The sequence below is a fragment of the Budorcas taxicolor genome, chromosome 9 (genome assembly GCF_023091745.1).
Source record: "Budorcas taxicolor isolate Tak-1 chromosome 9, Takin1.1, whole genome shotgun sequence".
Classification (NCBI taxonomy): Eukaryota; Metazoa; Chordata; class Mammalia; order Artiodactyla; family Bovidae; genus Budorcas; species Budorcas taxicolor.
Genome location: NC_068918.1, coordinates 40,784,911 through 40,812,252, shown reverse-complemented (window position 1 = coordinate 40,812,252; position 27,342 = coordinate 40,784,911). Strand labels below are relative to the sequence as shown.

Here is a 27,342-nt window from a genome sequence, read left to right as displayed (position 1 = left end):
TTGGAAGAAAAGTCATGACCAACCTAGATAGCATATTGAAAAGCAGAGACATTACTTTGCCAACAAAGGCCCATCTAGTCAAGGCTATGGTTTTTCCAGTGGTCATGTATGGATGCTAGTCTAGAGTTGGACTGTGAAGAAAGCTGAGTGCCCAAGAATTGATGCTTTTGAACTGTGGTGTTGGAGAAGACTCTTGAGAGTCCCTTAGACTGCAAGGAAATCCAACCAGTCCATTCTAAGGGCGATCAGCCCTGGGTGTTCTTTGGAAGGAATGATGCTAAAGCTGAAACTCCAGTACTTTGGCCACCTCATGCGAAGAGTTGACTCATTGGAAGACTCTGATGCTGGGAGGGATTGGGGGCAGGAGGAAAAGGGAATGACAGAGTATGAGATGGCTGGATGGCATCACCAACTCAATGGACGTGAGTCTGAATGAACTCCAGGAGCTGGTGATGGACACGGAGGCCTGGCATGCTGCGATTCACGGGGTCACAAAGAGTTGGACACGACTGAGCGACTGAACTGACCTGAACTGAACTGAAGATCACTAACGATATCATGATAAGAGTAACAACACATAGTCTGAAAGGTAATACGAAAAAAAATTGGCCTAAACTTGGCATGTGGAATGATATAAAAATGATTAAAAATGTACTTTTAGTGTATTTCCTGAACCAGAAAATTCTATTAGTTACATGGTTTCTTTTGTTTTCCTCCTAAAAATGTAACAAGGCAAGTGACATGTGTTAGGCTTTAGTGTTAACTTATAATTTCAAGCACTTAAAGTATATACTCTTTATTCTCAAGTTCAGTAATTTCAAATTCATTTTAAACACAAACACTTAAAAGTCTGAAATAACTAAGGCAGATTCCTTTAGTGTTTTACAAATTTAAATTTAAAATGATATACTGTATAAGGGAGAGTTTGCATGGAATAACAGCCAAAACTTGGGGGGAAAATTCACAAGTACATTCTCAAAGAACGTACTAAGCTTCATTCTTTGTGTTCACTCAGTTCAGTTCCGTTTCTCAGTCGTATCTGACTCTTTGCAACCTCATGGACTGCAGCACGCCAGGCTTCCCTGTCTATCACTAACAGCGGAGCTTGCTTAAAATCAGGTCCACCGAGTCGGTGATGCCATCAAACAAACTCAATCTCTGTTGTCCCCTTCTCCCGCCTTCAATTTTTCCCAGCATCAGGGTCTTTTCTAATGAGTCTGCTCTTCGCATCAGGTGGCCAAAGTACTGGAGTTTCAGCTTCAACATCTGTTCTTCCAGTGAATATTCAGGGTTGATTTCCTTTAGGATTGACTGGTGTGATCTTGCAGTCCAAGGGAGTCTTCTCCAACACCACAGCTCAAAAACATCAACTCTTCAGTGCTCACCTTTCTTTATGGTCCAACTCTCACATCCATACATAACTACTGGAAAAAACAAAACTTCGTCTATATGGACCTTTGTCAGCAAAGTAATGGCTCTGTTTTTTAGTATGCTGACTAGGCTGGTCACAACTTTTCTTCCAAGAAGAAAGCATCTTTTAATTTCATGGCTGCAGCCACCATCTGCAGTAATTTTGGAGGCCCCCAAAACAATCTGTCATTGTTTCCACATCTATTTGCCATGAAGTGATGGGACTGGATGACATGATCCTAGTTTTTTGAATGTTGAGCTTTAAATAGCTCTTTCACTATCATCAAGAGGCTCCGTAGTTCCTCTTTACTTTCTGCTATAAGGGTGGTGCCATCTGCATATCTGAGGTTATTGGTATTTCTCCCATCAATCTTGATTCCAGCTTGTGCTTCATCCAGTCTGGCATTCCGCATGAGGTACTCTGCATATAAGTTAAATAAGCAGGTTGACAATATACTGCCTTGATGTACTCCTTTCCTAAACTGGAACCAGTCTGCTGTTCCACGTCCAATTCTATTTGTCGCTTCTTGACCTGAATACAGATTTCTCAGAAGGCAGATAATGTGGTCTGGAATTCCCATCTCTTGAAGAATTTTCCACAGTTTATTGTGATCCACACAGTCAAAGGCTTTGGTACAATCAATAAAGCAGAAGTAGATGTTTTTCTGGAATTCTCTTGTTTTTTCGATGATCCAGCAGATGTTGGCAATTTGATCTCTGCTTCTTCTGCCTTTTCTAAATTTTGGAATATCTGGAAGTTCACAGTTCAGATATTGCTGAAGCCTGGCTTGAAGAATTTTGAGCATGACTTTGCTAGTGTGTGAGATGAGTGCAATTGTGCGGTAGTTTGAGCATTCTTTGGCATTGCCTTTCTTTGGGATTGGAATGAAAACTGACCTTTTCCAGTCCAGTGGCCACTGCTGAGTTTTCCAAATTTGCTGGCATATTGAGTATAGCACTTTCACAGCATCACCTTTTAGGATTTAAAATAGCTCAACTGGAATTCCATCACCTCCATAACTTTGTTTGTAGTGATACTTCCTAAGGCCCACTGGACTTCGCATTCCAGGATGTTTGGCTCTAGGTGAGTGATCACACCATTGTGGTTATCTGGGTCATGAAGATGTTTTTTGTATAGTTCTTCTGCGTATTCTTGCCACCTCTTCTTAATACCTTTTCTTTCTGTTAGGTCCATACCATTTCTGTGCTTTACTGGCATTCTTTGGAACTCTGCATTCAGGTGGATATATCTTTCCTTTTCTCTTTTGCCTTTCACTTCTCTTTTCTCAGCTATTTTTAAGGCCTCCTCAGACAACTATTTTGCCTTTTTGCATTTCTTTTTCTTGAGGATGGTATTGATCACTGCCTCCTATACAATGGCATGAACCTCTGTCCATAGTTCTTCAGGCACTCTATCACATTTAATCTCTTAAATCTATTTGTCACTTCCACTGTATAACTGTAAGGGATTTGATTTAGGTCATACCTGAATGGTCCAGTGATTTTGCCTACTTTCTTCAGTTTAAGTCTGAATTTTGCAATAAGGAGTTCATGATGTGATCCACACTCAGCCCCACGTCTCGTTTTTGCTGACTGTATAGAGCTTCTCCATCTTTGGCTGCAAAGAATATAATCAATCTGATTTTGGTATTGACCATCTGATGATATCCATGTGCATTCTTATCTCTTGTGTTGTTGGAAGAGGGTGTTTGCTATGACTGGAACATTCTCTTGGCAAAACTCTGTTAGCCTTTGCCTTGCTTCATTTTGTACTCCAAGGCCAAACATGCCTGATAACCCAGGTATCTCTTGACCTCCTACTTTGGCATTCCAGTTCCCTATGATGAAAAGGACATCTTTTTTCGGTAGTAGTTCTAGAAGGTCTTGTAGGTCATCATAGACTTGTTCAACTTCAGCTTCTTTGGCTTTAGTGGTTGTGGTATAGACTTGGATTAACATGATATTGAATGGTTTGCCTTGGAAATGAACAGAGATTGTGTCATTTTTGAGACTGCACCCAAGTACTGCATTTCAGATTCTTTGTTGACTATGAGGGCTACTCCATTTCTTCTAAGGGATTCTTGCCCACAGTAGGAGATATAATGGTCATCTGAATTAAATTTGCCTATTCCAGTCCATTTTAGTTCACTGACTCCTAAAATGTCGATGTTAACTCTTGACATCCTCTTGTGTTCACTGCTAGGATGTAATATTTTAATTTTGCTGCTAAACACTGCTGATAACATTGATTAATTTGTTTGCCAGTCATTTATTAAGCTTTTACTGCAGTGCAGGGAAAGCAGGGGTTTAGCGTCTGTAAAAACCACAAAAAAACATTGCAATGTATCCTATTAACAGTAGCACCTTCTAAAAACTGTGATAACAATGAAGAGAGATGACATGCAGAGGTGACAGCTGTTGTTCTAAGAGAAGAGTAGTTAGGAACGTAGGCCAGGAAGAAAGGTGTTTAAGATACTATATTTGGCAACACTAGTGGTACCAGTTAGAGAAGGGAGGTAATAGAAATATAGAAATGATTGTGAGAAATCTTGCATGCCAAGAAGTTTCTCCATTTTACTGCTTATGAACACAGGACACTATCCCATTCTCATTCAATTACATTTTTATGATGACAGCTTATAGTATTTTCATCTTTTTTCATTTCTAAACATTCTGTAAAATTTCTTTATCCTTTCTAATTTTGTTTACTCATAGGTTTTCTACTTATTTGTGATTAGATTTGTTATAAGTTTACTGTACTTTTTTAAAAACTAGCTTTAAAAATATTTGTATAGGACTCTAGTGGATGTGAGAATTGGACTGTGAAGAAAGCTGAGCGCCGAAGAATTGATCCTTTTGAACTGTGGTGCTGGAGAAGACTCGAGAGTCCCTTGGACTGCAAGGAGATCCAACCAGTCCATTCTAAAGGAGATCAGTCCTAGGTGTTCTTTGGAAGGAATGATGCTAAAGCTGAAACTCCAGTACTTTGGCCACCTCATGCGACGAGTTGACTCATTGGAAAAGACTCTGATGCTGGGAGGGATTGGGGGCAGGAGGAGAAGGGGACGACCGAGGATGAGATGGCTGGATGGCATCACCGACTCAATGGACATGAGTTTGAATGAACTCTGGGAGTTGGTGATGGACAGGGAGGCCTGGCATGGTGCAATTCATGGGGTTGCAAAAAGTCAGACATGACTGAGTGACTGAACTGAACTGAACTGAGTTAATAAATCTAGTTTATTGTTTTTCTATTTTGTATTTAATTTTATTTTTTCAACTTTAGTATTTTTCCATTTTTAGCAACTCTATTTAATATTATCTAACAGTTAAAATTTAATAATTAACTTATTATAGTCCCTACATATCTGTTTCATTTTAGAGTATAATTTGAACTGTGAATTATAAATTTGTACTAAGTAAGCTTTCATTATTTTCTAATAAGAGTGTTGTCACTCTCTCTTTTCCTTCTATGAGCACTTTCTGAGCTCTAAGTGTCAGAAGAATAGTCTTTCAAATGGTTGGGTTTTATATCAATTTATCAAATCCAAAGTGTAGAAGGTGTGTGTATGTTTGTGTCCATATCTATCTATACATACACACATATATGTGTGTTTGTATGTAGATAGGAATATATAGATATATATATTTCTGTGTATATAGTTTATCATGTAGAATTTCTTTCTAAATTTCTATTGTATTTTGCTGTTGTTGTTCAGTAGCTCAGTTGTGTCCAACTCTTTGCTATCCCATGGAGTGCAGCACACCAGGCTTCTCTGTCCTTCACTATCTCCCAGAGTTTGCTCAAATTCATGTCCACTGAGTGGGTGAGGCTATCTAACCATGTCATCCTATATTTTTATATATTTACTAGGCTTCCATGTAAAAGTCTAATTTTAAAAACGGCTTCTTACCTGGGAAAAAGCTTGAAAATCTCTGATGTGATTTAAGTGCACATGACTTGGAATGAATTTGGTAAGCTAATTAACGTCAACCAAATTCCTTTATCAGAGAATGCATAAAAAAAGATTCTCAATCTGTAACAAAAACCTATACAGTACTATTATTTTTTAAAATCTAGGAATGTTTAATGTTCTTGCTATCATAAATAAAATAAGGGGATTCATGGGATATACTTATTTGAGCAAATATTTTAATTATTTTTTTCAGTTTTTTATGACCTTCTTAGTCAAAAATTGCTTGCTCATGTTAGTATCTTCAAGTTACTATACCTAAGTGAGCAGCTCCCAACACTGGATTTCACCTTGGATATTTCAATACAGTGCATACATGGGCTGGGAAAATCCAAGGTCCTGCACTCCCTGACACAAATATCACTTACAGAAACTAAGAGAAAATGTGGCCCTGTCCCTTCCAAACTCATTCTGTAAGTAGGACAAAAATGAATCTGCTTACTCATTGTAATGGGTTTTATCTGGGCTTATTTGAGGATTAAATAAAACACTATGAGATATACACATAGCTTCCCAAGCAACCTCAACCCAAGTCAAGGAACCCTAAGCAAGGGGAACAGATGACCCTACCTATTATGTAAGAAGTCCTCTTTACATATTATAATTAGACTCCTTTACGTAATTAGAATGCTGTTTTTAAATACATTTACTTATTTGGCTGTACTACATCTTATTTGTGCCCATGTGACCTTGCTCTTCATTGCGCCATACAGGATCTTTTAGTTGCAGCATGTAGGAGTTTTTAGTTGTGGCATGTAGGATCTAGCCACCGGACCGGGGATTGAACACAGGGCCCCTGCACTGGGAGCATGGAGTCTTAGCCATAGGCCCACCAGGGAAGCCCCTAGAATAATTTTAATTATACTATAGTTCTATTTACTACTGGTGGTGATTTGAAAGGATATGAAAGTGATTTTTAGCATTGAAATCATTTAACACATAAGTTATTGAGTATATTTTTAATGTCTTTTGATGTTAAATACATGACACCTTGTAAACATTAGAGATATTTTTCTGCTAAACCCCCATTTTAAAACTGTTACCTTTTTAATCTAAAAATAATCTATTATACTCATAAATCTGTATGAGAAATATTTTCCTTTAAATATGGATAATTTGAAACTTTAGGTCTTAAACCACATCTTGAAGCTCTACACACTATAGAGTAACCTGAAAATATTAATAGTTGAAAACTAAAAAAAGTTAACATTTTGCAGTCTCTTCTTTATCATTAGCCCAAAAAATAGGCAGTAAATTTTTATAGCATTTTCCTTCACATAAAATCTAAGTTTGGACAAAGTCTCTCTACTCATTTAAATTTAGTTAAAACAACTAATGTTAGTTCAACACTGTTAAATACAACAGATTTGGGTTTTATTCTACTTTTCCCTTTTCCAAATCTCTCTCACGCCAAGGATATTGTGAATTTAGTGCCTAATACCATCATGTAATTTTAGAACCTGACTGAACAGAATCTACATCGCATTAAAAAAGCTCCCTATGGTGTGTCTATGTTAGTTACAAAGTGCCATGTGAAGCACTGCCATCTACTGGGAATGTCTGATAATCACAGGAACAAACAAAAATAGGAACTTTGCTTTTTATAAAAATATTTATGAGCACTGCACTGCACTAATACACTGGAAATATGAGGAGAAGCATATAGATCATTCTGTCAAGGAGATTAAAATCTGGTGAGGGCCACAAATAAAGACAGAATTAACTATAACAAGTTGTGAAATTATAAGGAAGACTGTGGTAAGTGCTAAAAATGTGCAAAGAAAGGGAATACAGAGGGAACACAGAAAAGGTGGAATTCATGCTGAGTGGTGAACCAGGAAACACTTCATAGAAGAAGTGATACTGGGCAGATTCTAAAGAACAGTGGGTTTTCAACAGATAGATCTGTGGAGTGATAATATACAATTTTGCATTTACAACCCTTAATCTCATAAAGATACATTCTGACTTAAGTAAGATTAGTTTCATCTCTGAAAGAGATGGAGAAAAAAGAGGCATTGGAAAAAAAAACTGGGGAAGGAAAAAATTTGGTTCTGTGTGGTTGGAACCTAAGTAGCTAAGGAATAGAATGGAAAAGTTAAAATTAAACAAATAGATCAGGGTTTTAATAGACTTTTAAGACCAGCTAAGGTATTTAAACATTCTTCTTAAGATAAACAAACAGCAAGTCAGCAAAGATTTATGAGCATAGTACTGATAAACTATATAACTGGAATTTGGCTATATTATGAAGATGCTAATGTAGAGGATGAATTAATATATTATATATTTGAATATTGCTGTGCTATGTTGAGTTGCTCAGTTGTGTCTGACTCTTTGCAACCCCATGGACTGTAGCCCGCCAGGCTCCTCTATCCATGGGATTCTCCAGGCAAGAATACTAGAGTGGGTTGCCATGCCCTCCTCCAGGGGATCTTCGCAACCCAGGGACTGAACCAAGATCTCCTGCTTGCAGGTGGATTCTTTTACCATCTGAGCTACCAGGGAAGCCCAACAATACTGAAGTGGGTAGTCTATCCCTCAGGGGATCTTCCCAACCCAGGAACAGAACCGGGGTCTCCTGCACTGCAGGTTTCTTTACCAGCTGAATTACCAGGGATATGTACATATTATATATCCATATTATATACAACATATTTATGTTCCTGCATCTCCTATTAACATGATATATTTATAATTGTACTACATATAATTAAAACATAATGTACAATTTTATATATTTTATATCATAGAGTTTATAAATTACATATAGAAAATTATACTATTAAAATTCATATATTACAAAATATTTATGAATTTTAATGAATGCCTCAAAGTATATATGGTACGAATGGGTATGTCTCTGTGTACGTGTGTATACAGCAGCACTCCTGCAATCTATTTTCTCCCTCAGTTGGGAATGCTCAAGAAAGAAAGATGCCCTGGTCAAACTCCCTTGAAAACATGCTACTGATGGTCCTCTTGGCAATTATACTAATGGTATTTACTTGACCTCTAATGCTCTATAGTTGCAGGAAGGCCTTATCTCTGTAATGCTTTTAGCTGATGGACATGGTCTCTCCAGATAGCTCAATGCAAACAAACCAGGAATGTATGGACTCATGTGGCCTGGGCTCCCTGAAAAACATCACTAAGCTATGTACATATCAAGGTACCAAATCAAAACATCTCATGATCAGGAAGTATCACCATGGGAAGTAGTACCTTCTGTTAAGCACAAACTCACTTTACCCCATGTGCTAATCATATGCACTGCTTTGTATGTCAATCATACCTCAATAAAGCTGTTAAAATTTTTATTTAAAAATCTCATGATCAAAATAGCTCTCTTTTGCATAAATGATGCCCAGAATGATTCTTTTCAAGACTTCACAAGTAAACTAACTGCCAGAGGAAAAAAAGAGAACGGTGGCGGCAGCTGCAGACTTTTCACAACCACGTGTATTCTTGATGCTGTTCTAAGTTGAGTACTAGCTAAAATCTCTGATTTTTGTGTGTCTACTTGAATATTTCAACTCTTTGTATTCTGTGTCTGTGTGTCTGTATGTATATATGCACATATTTTTATATGGTAAAAAGTGAACATGTCCCAAAAAGTCCTCTAATTCCATCCCTACTATAAAACCACTTTTACACTTGTTGCATATGCTTTCACATCTATGCACCCTACTCTACCCAGCTTAAAAATCTAAATGGAAGCAAGAAATTTGTTAACTACATCCACACACCTAGAACCATGAAGCTGGCACACAGCAGGTAGTTAACAAATGTTCAGTAAATGAGTGAATGAGAATATAAATATACTGCTTTTTTTCTTCCCCCTGGGATTGTGCTATATATAGGACCCAGCTTACCTTTTCAATGAAGAATATAACCTGGATATCTTTTGAGTCTGGTTCTTATAACTCTGCCTCATTCTTATTAAAAGACTGCAAAGTAGCATTTTATTTGATGACTGTAATAGGATTTGTTTAATCATATTTTCTTTTGTTGAATATTTGGGTTGTTTCCAACATATTTTGCATTAACAAGAAAGCATCAGTGAATACTGGTGTTATTATATCTATGTTTCTGTGCTATTATTTCTATAGGTTAGACCTCTAGAAGGAAAAGCATAGTTTACTGAGAGTTTTCAAATTACATTCTTTTTCACTTTTGCCAATCTAATGGAAGAGGAACGTCTCAAGTTAATTTGGATTCTTTTTAAGCTTCTTTTTTATGATTTTCAGTATTTTTATTTCTACTGTAAAGTGCTTTTTCCAAATTTTCAAAAAACTTATATTTCTTACTGACTATCAACAACCTCAGATATGCAGATGGTCCTTCCACTCTAATGGCAGAAGATGAAGAGGAACTAAAGAGACTCTTGATGAAAGAGTCTTGGTGAAAAGGCTGGCTTGAAACTCACCATTCAAAAAACTAAGGCCATGGCATCTGGTCCCCTCACTTCATGGCATACAGATGGGGAAACAACCGAAACAGTGACAGACTCTATTTTCTTGGGTTCCAAAATCACTGCAGATGGTGACTGCAGCCATGAAATTAAAAGATGCTTACTCCTTGGAAGGAAAGCTATGAGAAATCTAGACAGCATATTAAAAAGTATAGACGTCACTTTGCCAGCCAAGATCCATACAGTCAAAGCTATGTATGGATGTAAGAGTTGGACCATAAAGGCTGAATGCTGAAGAATTGATGCTTTCGAATTGTGGTGCTGGAGAAGACTCTAGAGAATCCCTTGGACAGCAAGACTCTGGAGAGTTCCTTGGACAGCAAACCAGTCAATCCTAAAGGAAATCAGTCCTGAATAATCATTGGAAGGACTGATGCTGAAGCTCCAATACTTTGGCCACCTGATGCGAAGAGCTGAGTCATTGGGAAAGACTGAAAGCAAAAGAAGAGGGCGGCATTGGATGAGATGGTTAGGTAGCATCACTGACTCAGCGGACACGAATTTGAGCAAACTCTGGGAGATAGTGAAGGACAGAGGAGCCTGACGTGCTACAGTTCATGGGTTTGCAAAGAGTGGGACATGACTTAGTGGCTGAACAACAAATATTTATTAGTTTACAATTACCTTTTAATTACAAAGGACATCTAAGCTTATTTTATGTGCGACAAATAATTTCTATTATTCTTACATTTTATCTTTTTGGAGATAAAGATAAAAAAAGATTCTTTTTATCTTACATCTTATCTTTGGAGACTGATCCCTGGGTCAGGAAGATCCCCTGGAGAAGGAAATGGCAATCCACTCCAGTATTTTATGGTATATTTTACCATATTAAAAAACATTATTTGAAAATGCAACATAAACTTCATAAGTTCTGTACTCCCTTTTTAAATTTAAATTCCCATAACTAGATCTAGATGACAGCTATTCAAGATAGGAAATGTAAAAGAATTGATGTTTAACTAGTTACTGGGGTAAGGCAGAGTGTTAAGGCAAAGTGTTAAGGTGACTCCCACACAATGAATTTGGGCTTGAGAACTGAGTGAATTATGATGCCTTATATAAATATATGGGGAAAACAACAGAGTTTCTGACATGTTTAGCAAGAGATGTTTTTAGAATATCAAAGTAGAAATACCAACTGTGTTTGGACAGGACTAGAAGTCAGCGGAGAGATAGGGACGACATGCAGAGACTTAGGTGATACTGACAAGGAAGTGCTTTTTTCCAGGGTAAATATTTAGAATAAAGAAGATGGCAAGTGACTAGATTCTGTGCTGTAAGAGGTCACTGAGTGGATGTGGAAGTGAAAGTCACTCAGTTGTGTTCAACTCTGAGACCTCATGGACTATACAGTCCATGGAATTCTCCAGGCCAGAATACTGGAGTGGGTAGCCTTTCCCTTTTTCAGGGGATCTTACCAACCCAGGGTTGGAACCCAAGTTTCCCACATTGCATGGTGGATTCTTTACCAGCTGAGCCACCAGGGAAGTCCAAGAATACCGGAGTGGGTAGCCTACTCTTTCTCTGGGGGATCTTTCTGACCCAGGAATCGAACTGGGATCTCCTTCATTGCAGGCGGATTCTTTACCAACCGAGTTACCAGGGGTGAGTGGATGTGACTGCTGATTAATCCACAAGCTGGACCTTGGCAGTCAGAGGATTCTCACTCCCTTTTCAGTGGGGAGAGTTCGGGCATGGAGAGAACTGGATGAATCACTAACATTTTCCTATGTTCTACCATTATGTTAATATTGTTTAGTCCAACTACTCCTTGGTCTTCTGGCTAAGATCAAGTGTAATATTGCTTAGTCAATAATAGATCCAAACACAGGTTTAGAAGTTTTCCTGTATTTATTATGGTTAGTTTAAAGAGACTTCAATAAAATAAGACTTGGAAGGAAGAACAATCAGGTACTTTGACATAAAAATGAAATACCTACAGGTTTATCCACACTAAATTATCTTTTTCCTCATACACAACACATATTAATATTTCTTTGAATGCTAGATTAAAGTTTAAAAACTTACCCCTCAAAATAAGCATACATATAACTTCCTCTTACCTGCCGTAAAGTTCGTGCCACTATGCTTTCTAACACTGGTCCTCTATCTTCATGCAGTAAATGGACTTCATCAAGAATAAGGAGCTTTACAATTTGGGAAAGAGCTACGTCCCCAACACTCTTTCTTGTTACTACATCCCATTTTTCTGGTGTGGTCACAAGCATCTATAACACAAGAAAAGATAAATTTAAAAGAGGAAAAAGATTATATATTACTTAAATTTTCACTGTCATTCAAAAAGAAATATGATTGACCACTTATATACAGATCAAATAAAAGGTGTTAGAGATACCCAAAATGTTATCTGATTCCCTACACACAACAGTCACTTCTCTGTAAGTTGTGATATTAAGCAGTTCTTTAAAACTCAGTGAAGGTAGTCTGTCAGTAAATTGCACTGTAAAGTGTACAGATTACACAAGCATATTTAAAATGTATCTTACAATGTAAAAAAAAAACCAAAAAAACAAATGACACTGTCTTTTAAACAAGTGTGTACTGATAATGGCTTTCATTTGAAAAGGTATAAAAACAAGTGAACAAAGCATTAAAAGGAAATGAAAAAGATACCAGGAATATACTCTGGTATGGTCGGTCACCTGTTTATACTTCTCCAGATTTGGAAGAAACTTGACTACTGATACACAGGTTTAAAAAACTACCCCCTTTAATATCAACTAGTATATGCAGCTCTTTATTCTAAAAAAACAATACATATATTACAGCATAACCGGCATGTAACAGCAATAAAAACAATGAGTCACCGGAGATCCAGGGTACCTAGAGCAGAAGGCGAGAACAGGGTATTTATGTTAAGTTCTTAGAAGAGACCATTTGAAGTGAGCTGTGATTATAAATCTATTTGCTTTCTACATATTGAATTGCTTGTGTCCTCTAAAAGCATACTATGGCAGAGAAAAAGACAAGTTTAATAAACCTCCTACTACGGTAATATTACACTATTATATATTCAACATGTGAGGTAACAAGTCAAAAACTGAAGTTTATCTTAGCCAGTATATCAGATTATAGAGCCTGATGATAATCAAAATTCAACTATTTCGTGAAGAAGTTAAATGAGATGGGAGTCAGATTGTTCAACATTTTTGTTGTGTTATAACTCTCATGTCTGTTTTGAAGCTGCTTACAGGAATGGTAATCTTCTTTTCTTAGACTGCAAATCACATACACTTCTTAATAAATGTACAGTCCAAGTTTGTCAGTATAATCTGTTGCATTATTAGAGATACCACGATCACTTTGAAATAAACTATATCAACCACAAAATTTAGCATCTGTATTTCAATATAACATTAATTGGCAAACTATAATGAAATAGATTAAGGCATTCATATCTAAGGTGTAAAATACTATGAAGCTACTTAGTTAATTTGCTAAAGTTAAATGGTAATATTGAAGCCACATCAAATGCTACATTGAAAGAAATACGCTACTGGAATTAAGTATAAACAGATGTATAATGAATTTTAAGATCTAAAATGGTTTGAGACATTCACTATGCATTAGTTAACATCTTTTATATTCCAATAATTTAAACATAACTTCCACTTTGAAAAATGACAATTTAAAACAATCCAAGATATATCTTACAAATATGCTCAGGGATCACTCACTAACAACTCTTTAACTGAAAATCCTAAAAAATATGCCCATGTGTTTCCAAAAGCAACAATTCTTCTAAACTGTAAATTCATGTTACATTAAAATATAAAATAAGCTTACAATTCATAAATGTTAAGAAAGCCACAAAGTATACTACAAAGCTAATAATGTGGTAACAACTAAATTTTAAAATAAACATTTTCAAATATAAGAAAACTATACCACCAAACCTTAAAAATCCATTTTAGCATTTTGTTTTCTATACTTTCAGCACAGTGAGAAATGACTTCATTTATATTACCATTTCATTACTCTAATTCCCTGAACAAAAATGGCTAGAAAATAAAGTGTCACATTTGCTTAATGAATTGGAACTCATGCAAGACATTTCCATCTGCTCTTGTATTAGGGCATGGGTTAACTGTCAATATTTTTACTGTCAACTCAAATTTCTCTCAATACATGTACTTTCTTCCTTTAGGAGTATAAAAATCATTATTCCAAACTGTTCCAGTTTTAGCCTAACCACTGGTAAAACGGCACAGTTGAGATGCTATACAACCACTATTGTGTCAACAATTTGGTATATTCAATTTAAAATGCTCCCCATTTGACAGCTAAACCAAAAGACCCAAGACTCGTTAGAGCCACTTCATCTGGAAACTAACATAAACGTAATCTTTTGCGTTTTAAAACATTGTGACCCAGGGGAAATCACTTTATCTCTCCTTCCCTTTTTTGTCTATTGTGTTATTTCTGACATGTAACATATACAGATTTAAAGTGCACAATGTGATGATTTGATACACATACATATTGTAGAACCATTACCACAATGAGGTTAGTTAACACTTTCTTCCCCTCACTTCATATTACTTTTGTGTTTCAGTGTGTGTGGTGATAATATTTAAGATCTGCTCTCTTAACAACTTTCAAGGATATAACACAGGAATGTTAATTATACTCACTGCACTGTACATCAGATCCCCAGAACACATTCATCTTATATCTGGAAGTTTGTACACTTTGACCAACCTTTTCCCTTTTCCCTTATGCCTAAGTTCCTGGCAACCAACATTGTACTCTCTGTTTCCTTCCTGAGTTTGGCTTTTCTTCCCCCATATATAAGTGAGAACATAACAGTATTTGTCTTTTCTTTTTTTGACTTATTTCACTTTAGCGTAATGATCTCAAGGTCCATTCTTCTTGTGGGAAAAGGCTGAATTTCCATTTTTTACGGCTGAATAATACTCTATTCTACATATATGCCACATTTTTTTTTTTTGGTCCATTCATTTCTTGGTGAACACTTAGGGTTGTCTCCATATCTTAGCTATTGTGAATAAAGCTGCAAAGAACATCAGAGAGCAATCTCTCTTCAAGAGAATGATTTCAATTCCTTCTGATATATACCCATAAGTAGAACAGCTGCATCATACGGTAGTTATATTTTTAACTTTTTGGGAGAACTTCAAAGTGTTTCCATAGTGGCAGTACACATTTACATTCCCAGTTTACAACACCAACTTACAATAGTGCACAAAAGATCCCTTTTCGCCACATCCTCGCCCATATTTGTCCTCTCTTGTCTTTTTTGATAACAAGTCAATCTAACCGTTGTAAGGGGATATCGCATTGTGATTATGACTTGCATTTCCCTGCTGATTAGTGAAGTTAAACACCTTTTACTGTCCTGGGGGTCATTTGCATGCTTTCTTTGGAAAAATGTCTATTCTAGTCCTCTGTCCCTTTATTGTTGTTTTGCTTTTGGTTTGGCTTTTGTGTCATGTGTGTGTTTTGCTTTTGAGTTGTGTGGATATTGAGTTCTTTTCAGATAGATGGCTTGCTAACGTCTTCTCCTACAGGTAACCTTTTCATTCTGCTATTTCTTTTGCTGTGTAGAAGCTTTTTTTCACTTTTGTTTCATGGGTTTTTGATGTCATATCCAATAATCATTCCCAAGATCAATGTCAAAGAGATTTTTTTCCTATGTTTTCTTGAAGTAGTAGTTTTACAGTTTCAGGTCTTATATGTAAATCTTTAATCCATTTTTGTGTTAAATTGCTTCAATCGTGTTCCATTCTTTGCGACCCTATAGACTGGAGCCCACCAGGCTTCTCTGTCCATGGGATTCTCCAGGCAAGAAAACTGGAGTGGGTTGCTATGCCCTCCTCCAAAGAATCTTCCCAACCCAGGGAGCTTCCCAATAGCAGAGAAGAGGACCAAACCCTCTTATGTCTCTTGCATTGGCAGGCAGTTTCTTTATCACTAGTGCCACCTGGGAAGCCCCTTAATTCTTTGTAAGCAATATAAAATAGGTGGCCATTTTCATTCCTCTGTATATGGCTATCCACTTTTCCCCATACAGTTTACCAGAGATATCATTCTTTCCCAATTGTTTTCAGCTCAACTGTCAAATATTAGTTGATGGTATACGTGAGTTAATTTCTAGTCTCTCTTCTGCTCCACTGGTCTATGTGTCTATTTTTCTGCCAGTACCATGCTTTTAGATTACTATAGTTTTGTAGTATGGATTAAAGTTAGGAAGTGTGATACCTTCAGCTTTGTCCATTCTCAGGATTGCTTTGACTCTTTGGGTCTTTTGTGGTTACATACTAACTTTAAAATGCATTTTTCTATGTCTGTGAAAAATGACAATGGAATTTTGATAGGGATGCATTGAATCCATAGATGGCGTAGATAGTATAGACATTTTCTCTTTCAATGTATGAAAGACATTAACTCTTTCAATATATGACAGACATGAGCTATCTTCTCATTTATTTATTCCATTTATTTTCATTTATTTTTCAATTTCTTTCCTCAGTGTTTTACAGTTTTTGGTGTACAGATCTTTCATTTCCTTGGTTAAATTTATTTCTAAGCATTACATTTTTTTGGATACTCTTGTGTATGGGATTATTTCTTTCTTTTTCTGATAGTTCGTTGTTAGTGTATAGAAATGCAATTGCTTTCTGCATGTTGATTTTGTATCCTGCAACTTTACTGAAGTTGTTTCTTAGTTGCAGAAGATTTTTCCTGGAGTCTTTAGGGTTTCCTATATATATAAAATCATATGTGCAGTGACCATATTACTTCTTTTCTGATTCAGAAGACCTTTATTTCTTTTTCTTGCTTAATTATTCGGGCTAGGACTTCCAGTACTATGTTGAACAGAACTAGCGAGAATCTGCACCCTTGTCCTGATCTTAGCAAAGAGAGATCAACCTCAGTAAAGTTTTCAGCCTTTCACTGTTGAGTATTATGTTACTTATAGGTTTGTTATATATGGACTTTATTATGCTGAAGACAATTCCTTCTATATCCAATTTGTGGAGAGTTTTTAATCATAAAAGGATGTTGAATATTGCAGGAAAAAGTTTTTAAATGAAAGACATAAAATATCACGTATTTAGAGAGCGTGTGGAAGAACTAGAACTCTCATGAAACAATGGTGGAAATGAAAACTCACACAACCATTTCGAAAAGCTGCTTGGTATTACCTACTAGAGATGAACACATGTAAGCCTTATGACCAGCAATTCCATTCCTAGTGAATTACGTACTGAACAGAAATGCACACGTACTTGTACCTAAAGATGTATATTAGAATTTTCATAGCTATACTATTTATAATACTTCAAAATTGGAAGCCAAATTTCCATCAACAATAATACAGATAAAAAACTTATAACAGTTATACAAGGAAACAATTATACAACACAACAAAAATGAGTAAACTATTGCTATATGCAATAATACGGTAAAAATCTGAAAATCTTGTTAGTGAAAGAATCCAGTTATACAGTATAAAACTTCATGGATAGGAAGTTTTGAAACAGGTGAAACTAACATAAGGTGTGAAAAGCTAGGAGTCATCTCTGAAGAGGAAGAAGGACACAAAATGGGAGAGAAATGAGGAAAGATTTCGAAGTGTGGCAAAACTATTTTGATCAGTGTGGTGCCTATATCAGTGTATTCAGTTTAGGAAAATTTATCAACCTGTTCATTTACAATTTCTGTACTATTCTGAGTATGTATTTTACTCAGTAACAGTAAGCTGTGCACATACATGCTATTATAATTACATATAACTTATAATTAAAAACAAAAATTAAATGGCAAGAAGGGATATCTGAACTGAACAGGTGAAAGGTAAGTAAGAGTTTGCTAGATAAAGAAAGAAAAAAAATATTGCATGCTACAAAGAAAAATTAGCAAAAGTTGTTCTTTGTGCTTCTCATATGCATTAGTCACGTATCATCTCTTGTATAATCTTTCTATGCACACCACAAGCATTCTGAGGAAGGAATCAAATATAATATCTTTTACATAGAAGTCCAAGTTCTTCAACCTACTGATTGGATTTCTTTTTCATACAAATGACAACTTCTAAATTTATGTCAATTTCCTGACCACTTATCAATCTCCTCAACCAGAGACCTCTATAAGCACTAAAAGCAAAGAGATAAGAAAGTTTTGGCATATTTATAAATGTTTTTGAACATCATAGTTTTTGACTGAAGTTTCTGAATGAAGACGAGAAATTAGACACCTATTATTCATAATTCCCATATTTCCTTAATGTTATTGTTGTTGATGTCTATTTAAAAATAAGATTTATTCTTATTTTTCAATATTCATATTTTCCATACATAGACCAGTCCATAAAATTTTCTAATTCCAATAAATTAATTCATTATACAAAAAAAGTCTTGAAATTATATCACTAATAGCAATACATATCCAGCTTAAGACAGAATGTTTGTGATATCTCAATACAGTTTTATGCTTAACAAATCCTGTTATATCTATTTAAAGCTATACAAGTCACACTGATATCCTACTGAATTTTAAACATTTTTAAAAAACATTTTGACGGTTGGAGCAGTATTTTTCCTTGAGGCAGATGGCTATAAATTAAAACTAGATTTTAAATGTTAAGTCAAAGGAATATAACAAATTTTAAAAATGAAAGTATGCTTTCTTACCTTTACAATATTTAAATTTTGAAATTTTTGGTAGACTATAGAAAAAAATTTTAATTGTTTAAACTCATTACATTAGACTTTTAAAAACAGAATAGTAAAATATTAAAATATAGTCATTAAAATCTAAGAGTATATTACTTTACTTCAACAAGTCTCAAGAGCTATTGATTTTGAGCTATATCATCATTTCATGTGTCACTAGGAAGTTAAAAAAAAAAACAAAATTTTCTAAATGTCTTACAATTGATGAAATACTGTACATTTAGTTGAAAATGTTGGGGATCTATTAACTAGGCTACAGAACAATATTCAAGAATGTGTGATCAATACATTTTCTGTGTGAAAACAGCCTGGAGCTGTTACAAATCACATTTTAATGCTATAGACTTAGACCATGCAACTGTTTGCAGGATTTAGGAAATCTATCTTCCTTTTTAAAATACATAATCACATACTTACTCAACCAACAAGCCTATAAATTATATGAATGTTTTAATTTAAGGATAAAATCTAAAATGTCACACGGTTTAAATTCCGTAAAAACACATATAATTACAGTTATACTAAACTCTGCTTTACAAATGTCAGTTCTGATTGATGGCAACAACCCCCGTAATGGAATCTGACAGCCCGCAGATTATACCTGCCACTTGGGACACTACAACAAATCAGTTCGTTTCAACTACTTCCTTTTCTACCATTTTTTATGTTCCCTCCTCTCCCACCAATTCACACGCCTGAGTGCACACACAAACATGTAAAGCCCAAAGTATTCTGAAGTATCTAGCTATATACTTATGTCAAGGATCACAGCTTTCAACTATAAAATGAAAATATAAAAGTTAACTGGAGAATCTTCAACTACAAAAGTATCCTTATGCATATTTTTGTTGAAAGTACAGATATGGTTAAAGTATAAGGAATATAATCTGAAATATGTTTTGGCATCTCGATGTTCAAAAAAAAATCTGTACGATACTATTTTTAGTTAAAAGTTCAAAGGTAAACATTTACTAAATAAAGAAACAAAGTATAATTCAATAAGAAATCCTAATACTTGCAAAGGAACAGAGCATGGAGTTCTGGAGTAAGGGAGAAAAGGCTCCTATAATATATAACTCAAAATTAAACATTCAAGAAAAATACTTTCTAGATTGCATGTGTTTATAACTGGAGCAGAATTATATTTGCAGTTCTTTTTGTCAATTTAAAACACTTTCCAACAATCTCAGAACTTATATACTGAACTATAGCCTCATCAACATAAGTGTGTAAAGAATACAGTGCTTTATTATCCTAAAACTTAATTACACAGAAAGAAAAATAGAAAAAATTGGTTTATATTGCAATATGTAAAAGCCATGAAGACCTAGATCTCATCATTCTAACTGGCTTTCCACAATACCCTAGGATTTAGTTTAGTTCCATTAAAGTCTCAAAGAGCCGGGGTCTGATATAACTTACAATGATTCCTATTCTGCTCACTCATAAAAGATATTTCTTGAATCTGACTAATATGCAGAGAAGAAAATGGCAACCTAAGCCAATCTTCTTGCCTAAGAAATCTCATGGACAGAGGAGCCTGGTGGCTACTCCATGGAGTCACAAGAGACTCTGACACGACTTAGCAACTAAACAACAGAATAATGACTGATTTGTTGTAGAAACCTGTCCTGTTGTAAATCTTGTCCTGTACAATGAGGATATGACCCATACTGAATGAGTTTCCTTGGTTTATATTATAGTTTTTTTTTCCCCCCTAAATCAAACAGGTATATGTGCCCTTTGAAAGTGGGAGAAACATCCTCTCTCACATGACTCTGAATATTTGATAGTTTGATAGTCATTACCTCTTTCCTAATACCTGTGAAGAGCTCAGACTGAGGATCAATTTCTTACTAAAGTGAAATATTTTAAAATATCATATTGTACTACCAAACCTAACACCTCAAATGTGCTGAGCTAAAAAGCAAAATGTATTCTACAGCTCTTCATAAAAATGCTAACACGAAAATAATACCAATTTAATCTCTTCAAACTAATTCTAAACATTCAATACTAAGAGGTTTTACTAATTCAAGAATAATTAATCAAACATTTGGAGTCTGTTATTTCAGAAAGAAGAGACACACTTGAAGACAAGATTCTAAAATCTTATGAGGAAATTATGGCAGGACATAAGCTGCTGAAAATGACCACAATTAAGGAAATTAGTTGTTTTTATTGTTAATCTACTTCCTTAATTTGGATTCTTGTTTTGTTGTTGTTTTTTTTTAAAGGCAGGACATGTGTACTATTTAATTATAATGTACGGTTATCCAAAGGAGAATTTCTTAACAAAACTTTGCGATTAACTCACTCAACTCAATGTCTTCTGATATTTTTCTATGGTTAAGAACACAAAGATACAAGGCAAGAAGTTCAGAAGCTTATACTTCAAGGTGAAAACACAGCAAAGAAGTGAAAAGTGGTCTAAATTCTCTCTCATACAAGCCTATGAAATGCAAATGTCGACTAATAGGGGGCAGTTAACCTTGCTCAATAAACTGCCACTGAATCTGCCCACAACTACACATGTATAAATTACACATACAGCACCAATACAACTACGTGCAGAACTGAGTGAAATTATACATTTTTCTGCATTTTTCCCCTCCATTTCCTTACATTTCCTACAATCTAACTAACTTACAGCACAGAAAAAGATCAAACAAAATTACTTATTACTGGTGTTGAAGTGGTTTAACAGAAACTCATATTCAATAAAAAACAAGGCTTAAGAAAGTGATAAAGAAGGACAAAAGCAAATATACCCAAAAAATTAGCTAATATAATATATGTGATTAAGTATAAAACCTGGCTGTAAGTTTTCCTAATACTGAATTGAAAAAAAAAAGAAAACACAACTGGGAGTTAGATTAGTGAAGGGAGGGGGGCCACAGGAATTTCTAGCATTCATCCCCTCCCCTCAGAAACATTAAACATTAATTGGAAGAATTATCTGCACACAAACACTGCTTCGCAAAAACCAAGGATTCCAGGTAAGAGATTACCACATGTGGGTGAAGCACAGAAATAAGACACAGTGAGGAGGGTAGGAAAGATACATTCACATTAGCCCCATGACTTGTCCTCTAAGCCTAGGAAACCCAGCACAGAGAGAAATATCTTTCCAGTTGGAGAAGAAAGTAAAACGAAGTACCTAACTGCAGGCCCTAACATCAGGCCAACCCCAAGGCTGTAGGGCCTCCTAACCTAGGTCCCCAGCTTACCCCCAGCTCCTGCTAGCTCCAGCCACCCAAGGCAGGGCTGCTCCTGAAGCCTCAGGAAGCAGCCATGGTATACCTACCAGCAGGCTCCTGTGAACCCATATCTGGTAACTGAAAAGGTGCTCAACATCACTAATCATCTTGCAATGCAAACAAAACCACAATGATCCTAATACCTCACACTAGTTAGGATGTCAATTACCAAAAAAGAATACTGATGTCTGCAGTAGGAAAACACTCCCCAGGTAATTATGACATTGCAACTGAAGAAGATTTGGTTAAATCTGTCAAATTTCCAGGGCCCCAGGACTCCCATATTCATTCTCTATTCAGTAACTACACTGTTTTTCATTGTACTATACAGATTTCTTTTAAGCAAATCAATCACCAAAAAGAGATTTTGCCACACTATGTGCAATGGCAGAGAGCTGAAATTACAGTGTAGTTCTGCCTGGCTGGGGCATTATCATTACCTTTACTAACTTAACATGGAGAAGCAGCTTTGTATTTTAATTTATATTTATTTGATTGTCAGTGATGTTTTACACCTTATTGATGAAACTGTATTTTCCCCTTGTGGTAAGAGTCTACTCATATATAGTATTTGGGTTTATATCATCAACTCACATAAATTCAGCTTTTAATGGAGATATTAACCATAACTAGTGAGTTTATTTTTCTGGGCTCCAAAACCACTGCAGATAGTGATTGCAGCCATGAAATTAAAAGACGCTTACTCCTAGGAAGGAGAATTGTGACCAACATAGAGAGCATATTCAAAAGCAGAGACATTAATTTGTCAACTAAGCTCTGTCTAGTCAAGGCTATGGTTTTTCCAGTAGTCATGTATGGATGTGAGAGTTGGACTGTGAAGAAAGCTGAGCACTGAAGAATCGATGCTTTTGAACTGTGGTGTTAGAGAAGACTCTTGAGAGTCCCTTGGACTGCAAGGAGATCCAACCAGTCCATCGTAAAGGAGATCAGTCCTGGGTGTTCACTGGAAGGACTGATGCTAAAGCTGAAACTCCAATTCTCTGGTCACCTGATGTGAAGAGCTGACTCATTGGGAAACACCCTGATACTGGGAAAGTTGAGGGCAGGAGGAGAAGGGGATGACAGAGGATGAGATGGCTGGATGGCATCACCGACTCGATGGACATGGGTTTGGGTGGACTCTGGGAGTTGGTGATGGACAGGGAGGCCTGGCATGTTGCGGTTCATGGGATCGCAAAGAGTCAGAAATGACTGAGCAACTGAACTGAACTGTACTGAGTGGACCCATTTAGGATGGCGATTTGGCAAAATCAATCAAAATTTTAAATGAGCAAACCCTAGGTCCAGCAATCTCACTTCCAAAATTCTATCCTAGAATAAATACATACAGACAGAAAGACATGAAGTTCTTGATAAGGCAATAAGGTAAACCATTCAGTATCACAGTAATGCAAGTCTATGCCCCAACTGGTAATGCTGAAGAAGCTGAAATTGAATGGTTCTATGAAGACCTACAAGACTTTCTAGAACTAACACCCAAAAAAGATGTCCTTTCCATTATAGGGGACTGGAATGCAAAACTAGGAAGTCAAGAAACACCTGGAGTAACAGGCAAATTTGGCCTTGGAAGACAGAATGAAGCAGGGCAAAGGCTAATAGAGTTCTGCCAAGAGAACGCACAGGTCATAGCAAACACTCTCTTCCAGCAACACAAGAGAAGACTCTACACATGGACATCACCAGATGGTCGACAGTGAAATCAGATTGATTACATTCTTTGCAGTCAAAGATGGAGAAGCTTTATACAGTCAGCAAAAACAAGACTGGGAGCTGACTGTGGCTCAGATCATGAATCCCTTATTGCCAAATACAGACTGAAATTGAAGAAAGTGGAGAAAATCACTAGACCATTCAGGTATGACCTAAATAAAATCCCTTATGACTATACAGTGAAAATGAAAAATAGATTTAAGGGACTAGATCTGATAGAGTGCCTGATGAACTATGGATGGAGGTTTGTAACACTGTACAGGAGACAGGAATAAAGACTATCCCGAAGAAAGAGAAATGCAAAAAAGCAAAATGGCTGTCTGAGAGGCCTTACAAATAGCTGTTAAAAGAAGGGAAGCAAAAAGCAAAGGAGAAAAGGAAAGATATATCCATTTGAATGCAGAGTTCCAAAGAATAGCAAGGAGAGACAAGAAAGCCTTCCTCAGCGATCAATGCAAAGAAATAGAGGAAAACAACAGAATGGAAAAGATATTTCATGCAAAGATGGGCTCAATAAAGGACAGAAATGGGAGGGACCTAACAGAAGCAGAAGATATTAAGAAGAGGTGGTAAGAATACACAGAAGAACTATACAAAAAAGATCTTCACGACCCAGATAATTATGATGGTGTGATCACTCACCTAGAGACAGACAGCACAGAATGTGAAGGCAAGTGGGCCTTAGGAAGCATCACTATGAACAAAGCTAGTCGAGGTGATGGAATTCCAGTTGAGCTATTTCAGATCCTGAAAGATGATGCTGTGAAAGTGCTGCACTCAACATGCCAACAAATTTGGAAAACTCAGCAGTGGCCACAGGACTGGAAAAGGTCAGTTTTCATTCCAATCCCAAAGAAAGGCAATGGCAAAGAATGCTCAAACTACCACACAATTGCACTCATCTCACACGCTAGTAAAGTAATGCTTAAAGTTCTCCAAGTCAGGCTTTAGCAATACGTAAACTGTAAACTTCCAGATATTCAAGCTGGTTTCTGGAGAGGGTGTGGAGAAAAGGGAACCCTCTTACACTGTTGGTGGAAATGCAAACTAGTACAGCCATTATGGAGAACAGTGTGGATATTCCTTAAAAAACTGGAAATAGAACTGCCTTATCACCCAGCAATCTCACTACTGGGCATACACACTGAGGAAACCAGAATTGAAAGAGACACGTGTACTCCAACGTTCATCACAGCACTGTTTATAATAGCCAGGACATGGAAGCAACCTAGATGTCCATCAGCAGACGAATGGATAAGAAAGCTGTGGTAAATATACACAATGGAGTATTACCCAGCCATCAAAAAGAATACATTTGAATCAGTTCTAATGAGGTGGATGAAACTGGAGCCGATTATACAGAGTGAAGTAAGCCAGAAAGTAAAACACCAATACAGCATACTAATGCATATATACGGAATTTAGAAAGATGGTAACAATAACCCTGTATGCGAGACAGCAAAAGAGACACAGATGTATAGAATGGACTTTTGGACTCTGAGGGAGAGGGAGAGGGTAGGATGATTTGGGAGAATGGCACTGAAACATGTATAATATCATATATGAAACGAATCGCCAGTCCAAGTTCGATGCAGGATACAGGATGCTTGGGGCTGGTGCACTGGGATGACCCAGAGGGATGGTACGGGGAGGGAGGTGGGAGAGGGATTCAGGATGGGGAACACGTACACCCGTGGCGGATGCATGTTTACATATGGCAAACCCAATACAAAATTGCAAAGTAATTAGCCTCCTAAAATAAATAAATTTATATTTAAAAAAAAAAGAAAAGGCAGAGAAACCAAAGATCAAGTTGCCAACATCAGCTGGATCATCGAAAAAGCAAGTGAATTACAGAAAAACATCTATTTCTGCTTTATTGACTATGTCAAAGCCTTTAGCTCTGTGGATCACAATAAACAGTGGAAAATTCTGAAAGAGATGGGAATACCAGACCATTTGACCTGCCTCTTGAAAAACCTGTATGCAAGTCAGGAAGCAACAGTTAGAACTGGACATGGAACAACAGACTGGTTCCAAATAGGAAAAGGAGTACGTCAAGGCTGGATATTGTCAACCTGCTTATTTAAAGTATATGCAGAGTACATCATGAGAAACTCTGGGCTGAAAGAAACACAAGCTAGAATCAAGATTGCCAGGAGAAATATCAATAACCTCAGAAATGCAGATGACACCACGCTTATGGCCGAAAGTGAAGAAGAACTAAAGAGCCTCGTGATGAAAGTGAAAGAGGAGAGTGAAAAAGTTGGCTTAAAGCTCAACATTCAGAAAACTAAGATCATGGCATCCGGTCCCATCACTTCATGGCAAATAGATAGGGAAATAGTGGAAACAGTGGCTGACTTTATTTTTCTGGACTCCAAAATCACTGCAGATGGTGATTGCAGCCATGAAATTAAAAGACACTTACTCCTTGGAAGGAAAGTTATGACCAACCTATATAGCATATTAAAAAGCAGAGACATTACTTTGCCAGCAAAGGTCCGTCTAGTCAAGGCTATGGTTTTTCCTGTGGTCACGTATGGATGTGAGAGTTGGACTATAAAGAAAGCTGAGTGCAAAAGAATTGATGCTTTTGAACTGTGGTGTTGGAGAAGACTCTTGAGAGTCCCTTGGACTGCAAGGAGATCCAACCAGTCCATCCTAAAGGAGATCAGTCCTGGGTGTTCACTGGAAGGACTGATGTTGAAGCTGAAACTCCAATTCTTTGGCCACCTGATGCGAAGAGCTGACTCATTGGAAAAGATCCTGATACTGGGAAAGTTGAGGGCAGGAGGAGAAGGGGATGACAGAGGATGAGATGGCTGGATGGCATCACCAACTCGATGGACATGGGTTTAGGTGGACTCCGGGAGTTGGTGATGGACAGGGAGGCCTGGCGTGCTATGGTTCATGGGGTCACAAAGCGACCCGACTGAGCGACTGAACTGAAATGAACTGAAGGTAGATCTACCCACACTGATATTAAGTGGAAAAGGGCAAAATGTTATACATTTTATACAAACACATACACATGAGTACATAAATATGATCCATTATTAAACTAAAACAAAATCACATATACATATATTTCTCTACATTCTCCAGCTCCTGAGTTGAAATGTTTAGGTGACTTTTTTTAAACCACAATACCCTAATACTATTTCCTTTTCATAGGCTTCTGCAGCATCACTATGCTCATATTTTCTATATCAGCATCTAATACACTATATTGCTTGCTTAAATATTTGTCTCTCTCAATAAACCACAGGCACAGTCAAGTCGGGGCAGTGATCACTATTGTACCTATAATGTCTTCAAGTGGTCTGCTGCACTGTCCATACTCAAGGACTGCTGATGGATTATATATTTTTACAGATAGCAATCACTCCACATATTAGTGGTAACAATTCTTGCCAAAAAGAAAGTAGGACAAATATTTCTATATTTAATAGCAGGATTTATACAACTTATTTTCTACTACATAGATACTTGAGTTTTAAAAAATTTACATTCAGGATACTGTCACATAATAAATTTTGTGAATTAGCCAGGGAAATGCTCTCCTTAATCCATTCATGTAAGTGTACTAAATTGACAAACTGAAGAGCTTATACAAGAAAGAGGTCCTTTTACTGACTCCTGGGGAAAGACAACAGTGGCACCCCTACTGCTCACCCTGTGGCCTCAGGGGATGACACTCCAAGTTTCTGGTACCTAGATACTATCTCAACTTAGGATGAATATGTTGAGGATAGGTGGGATCTAGA

At 36.5% G+C, this 27,342-nt stretch overlaps 1 protein-coding gene across 1 annotated transcript in view; it reads right to left on the bottom strand.

The window, feature by feature from the left end:
• ASCC3 (activating signal cointegrator 1 complex subunit 3) overlaps positions 1 to 27,342 on the bottom strand; it is a 315,102-nt gene that overhangs the window by 187,963 nt on the left and 99,797 nt on the right. Inside the window, exon 10 of the mRNA XM_052645754.1 lies at positions 11,925 to 12,089. Coding sequence (XP_052501714.1) covers positions 11,925 to 12,089 — 165 coding nt within the window. The remainder of the gene's footprint in view (positions 1 to 11,924; positions 12,090 to 27,342) is intronic.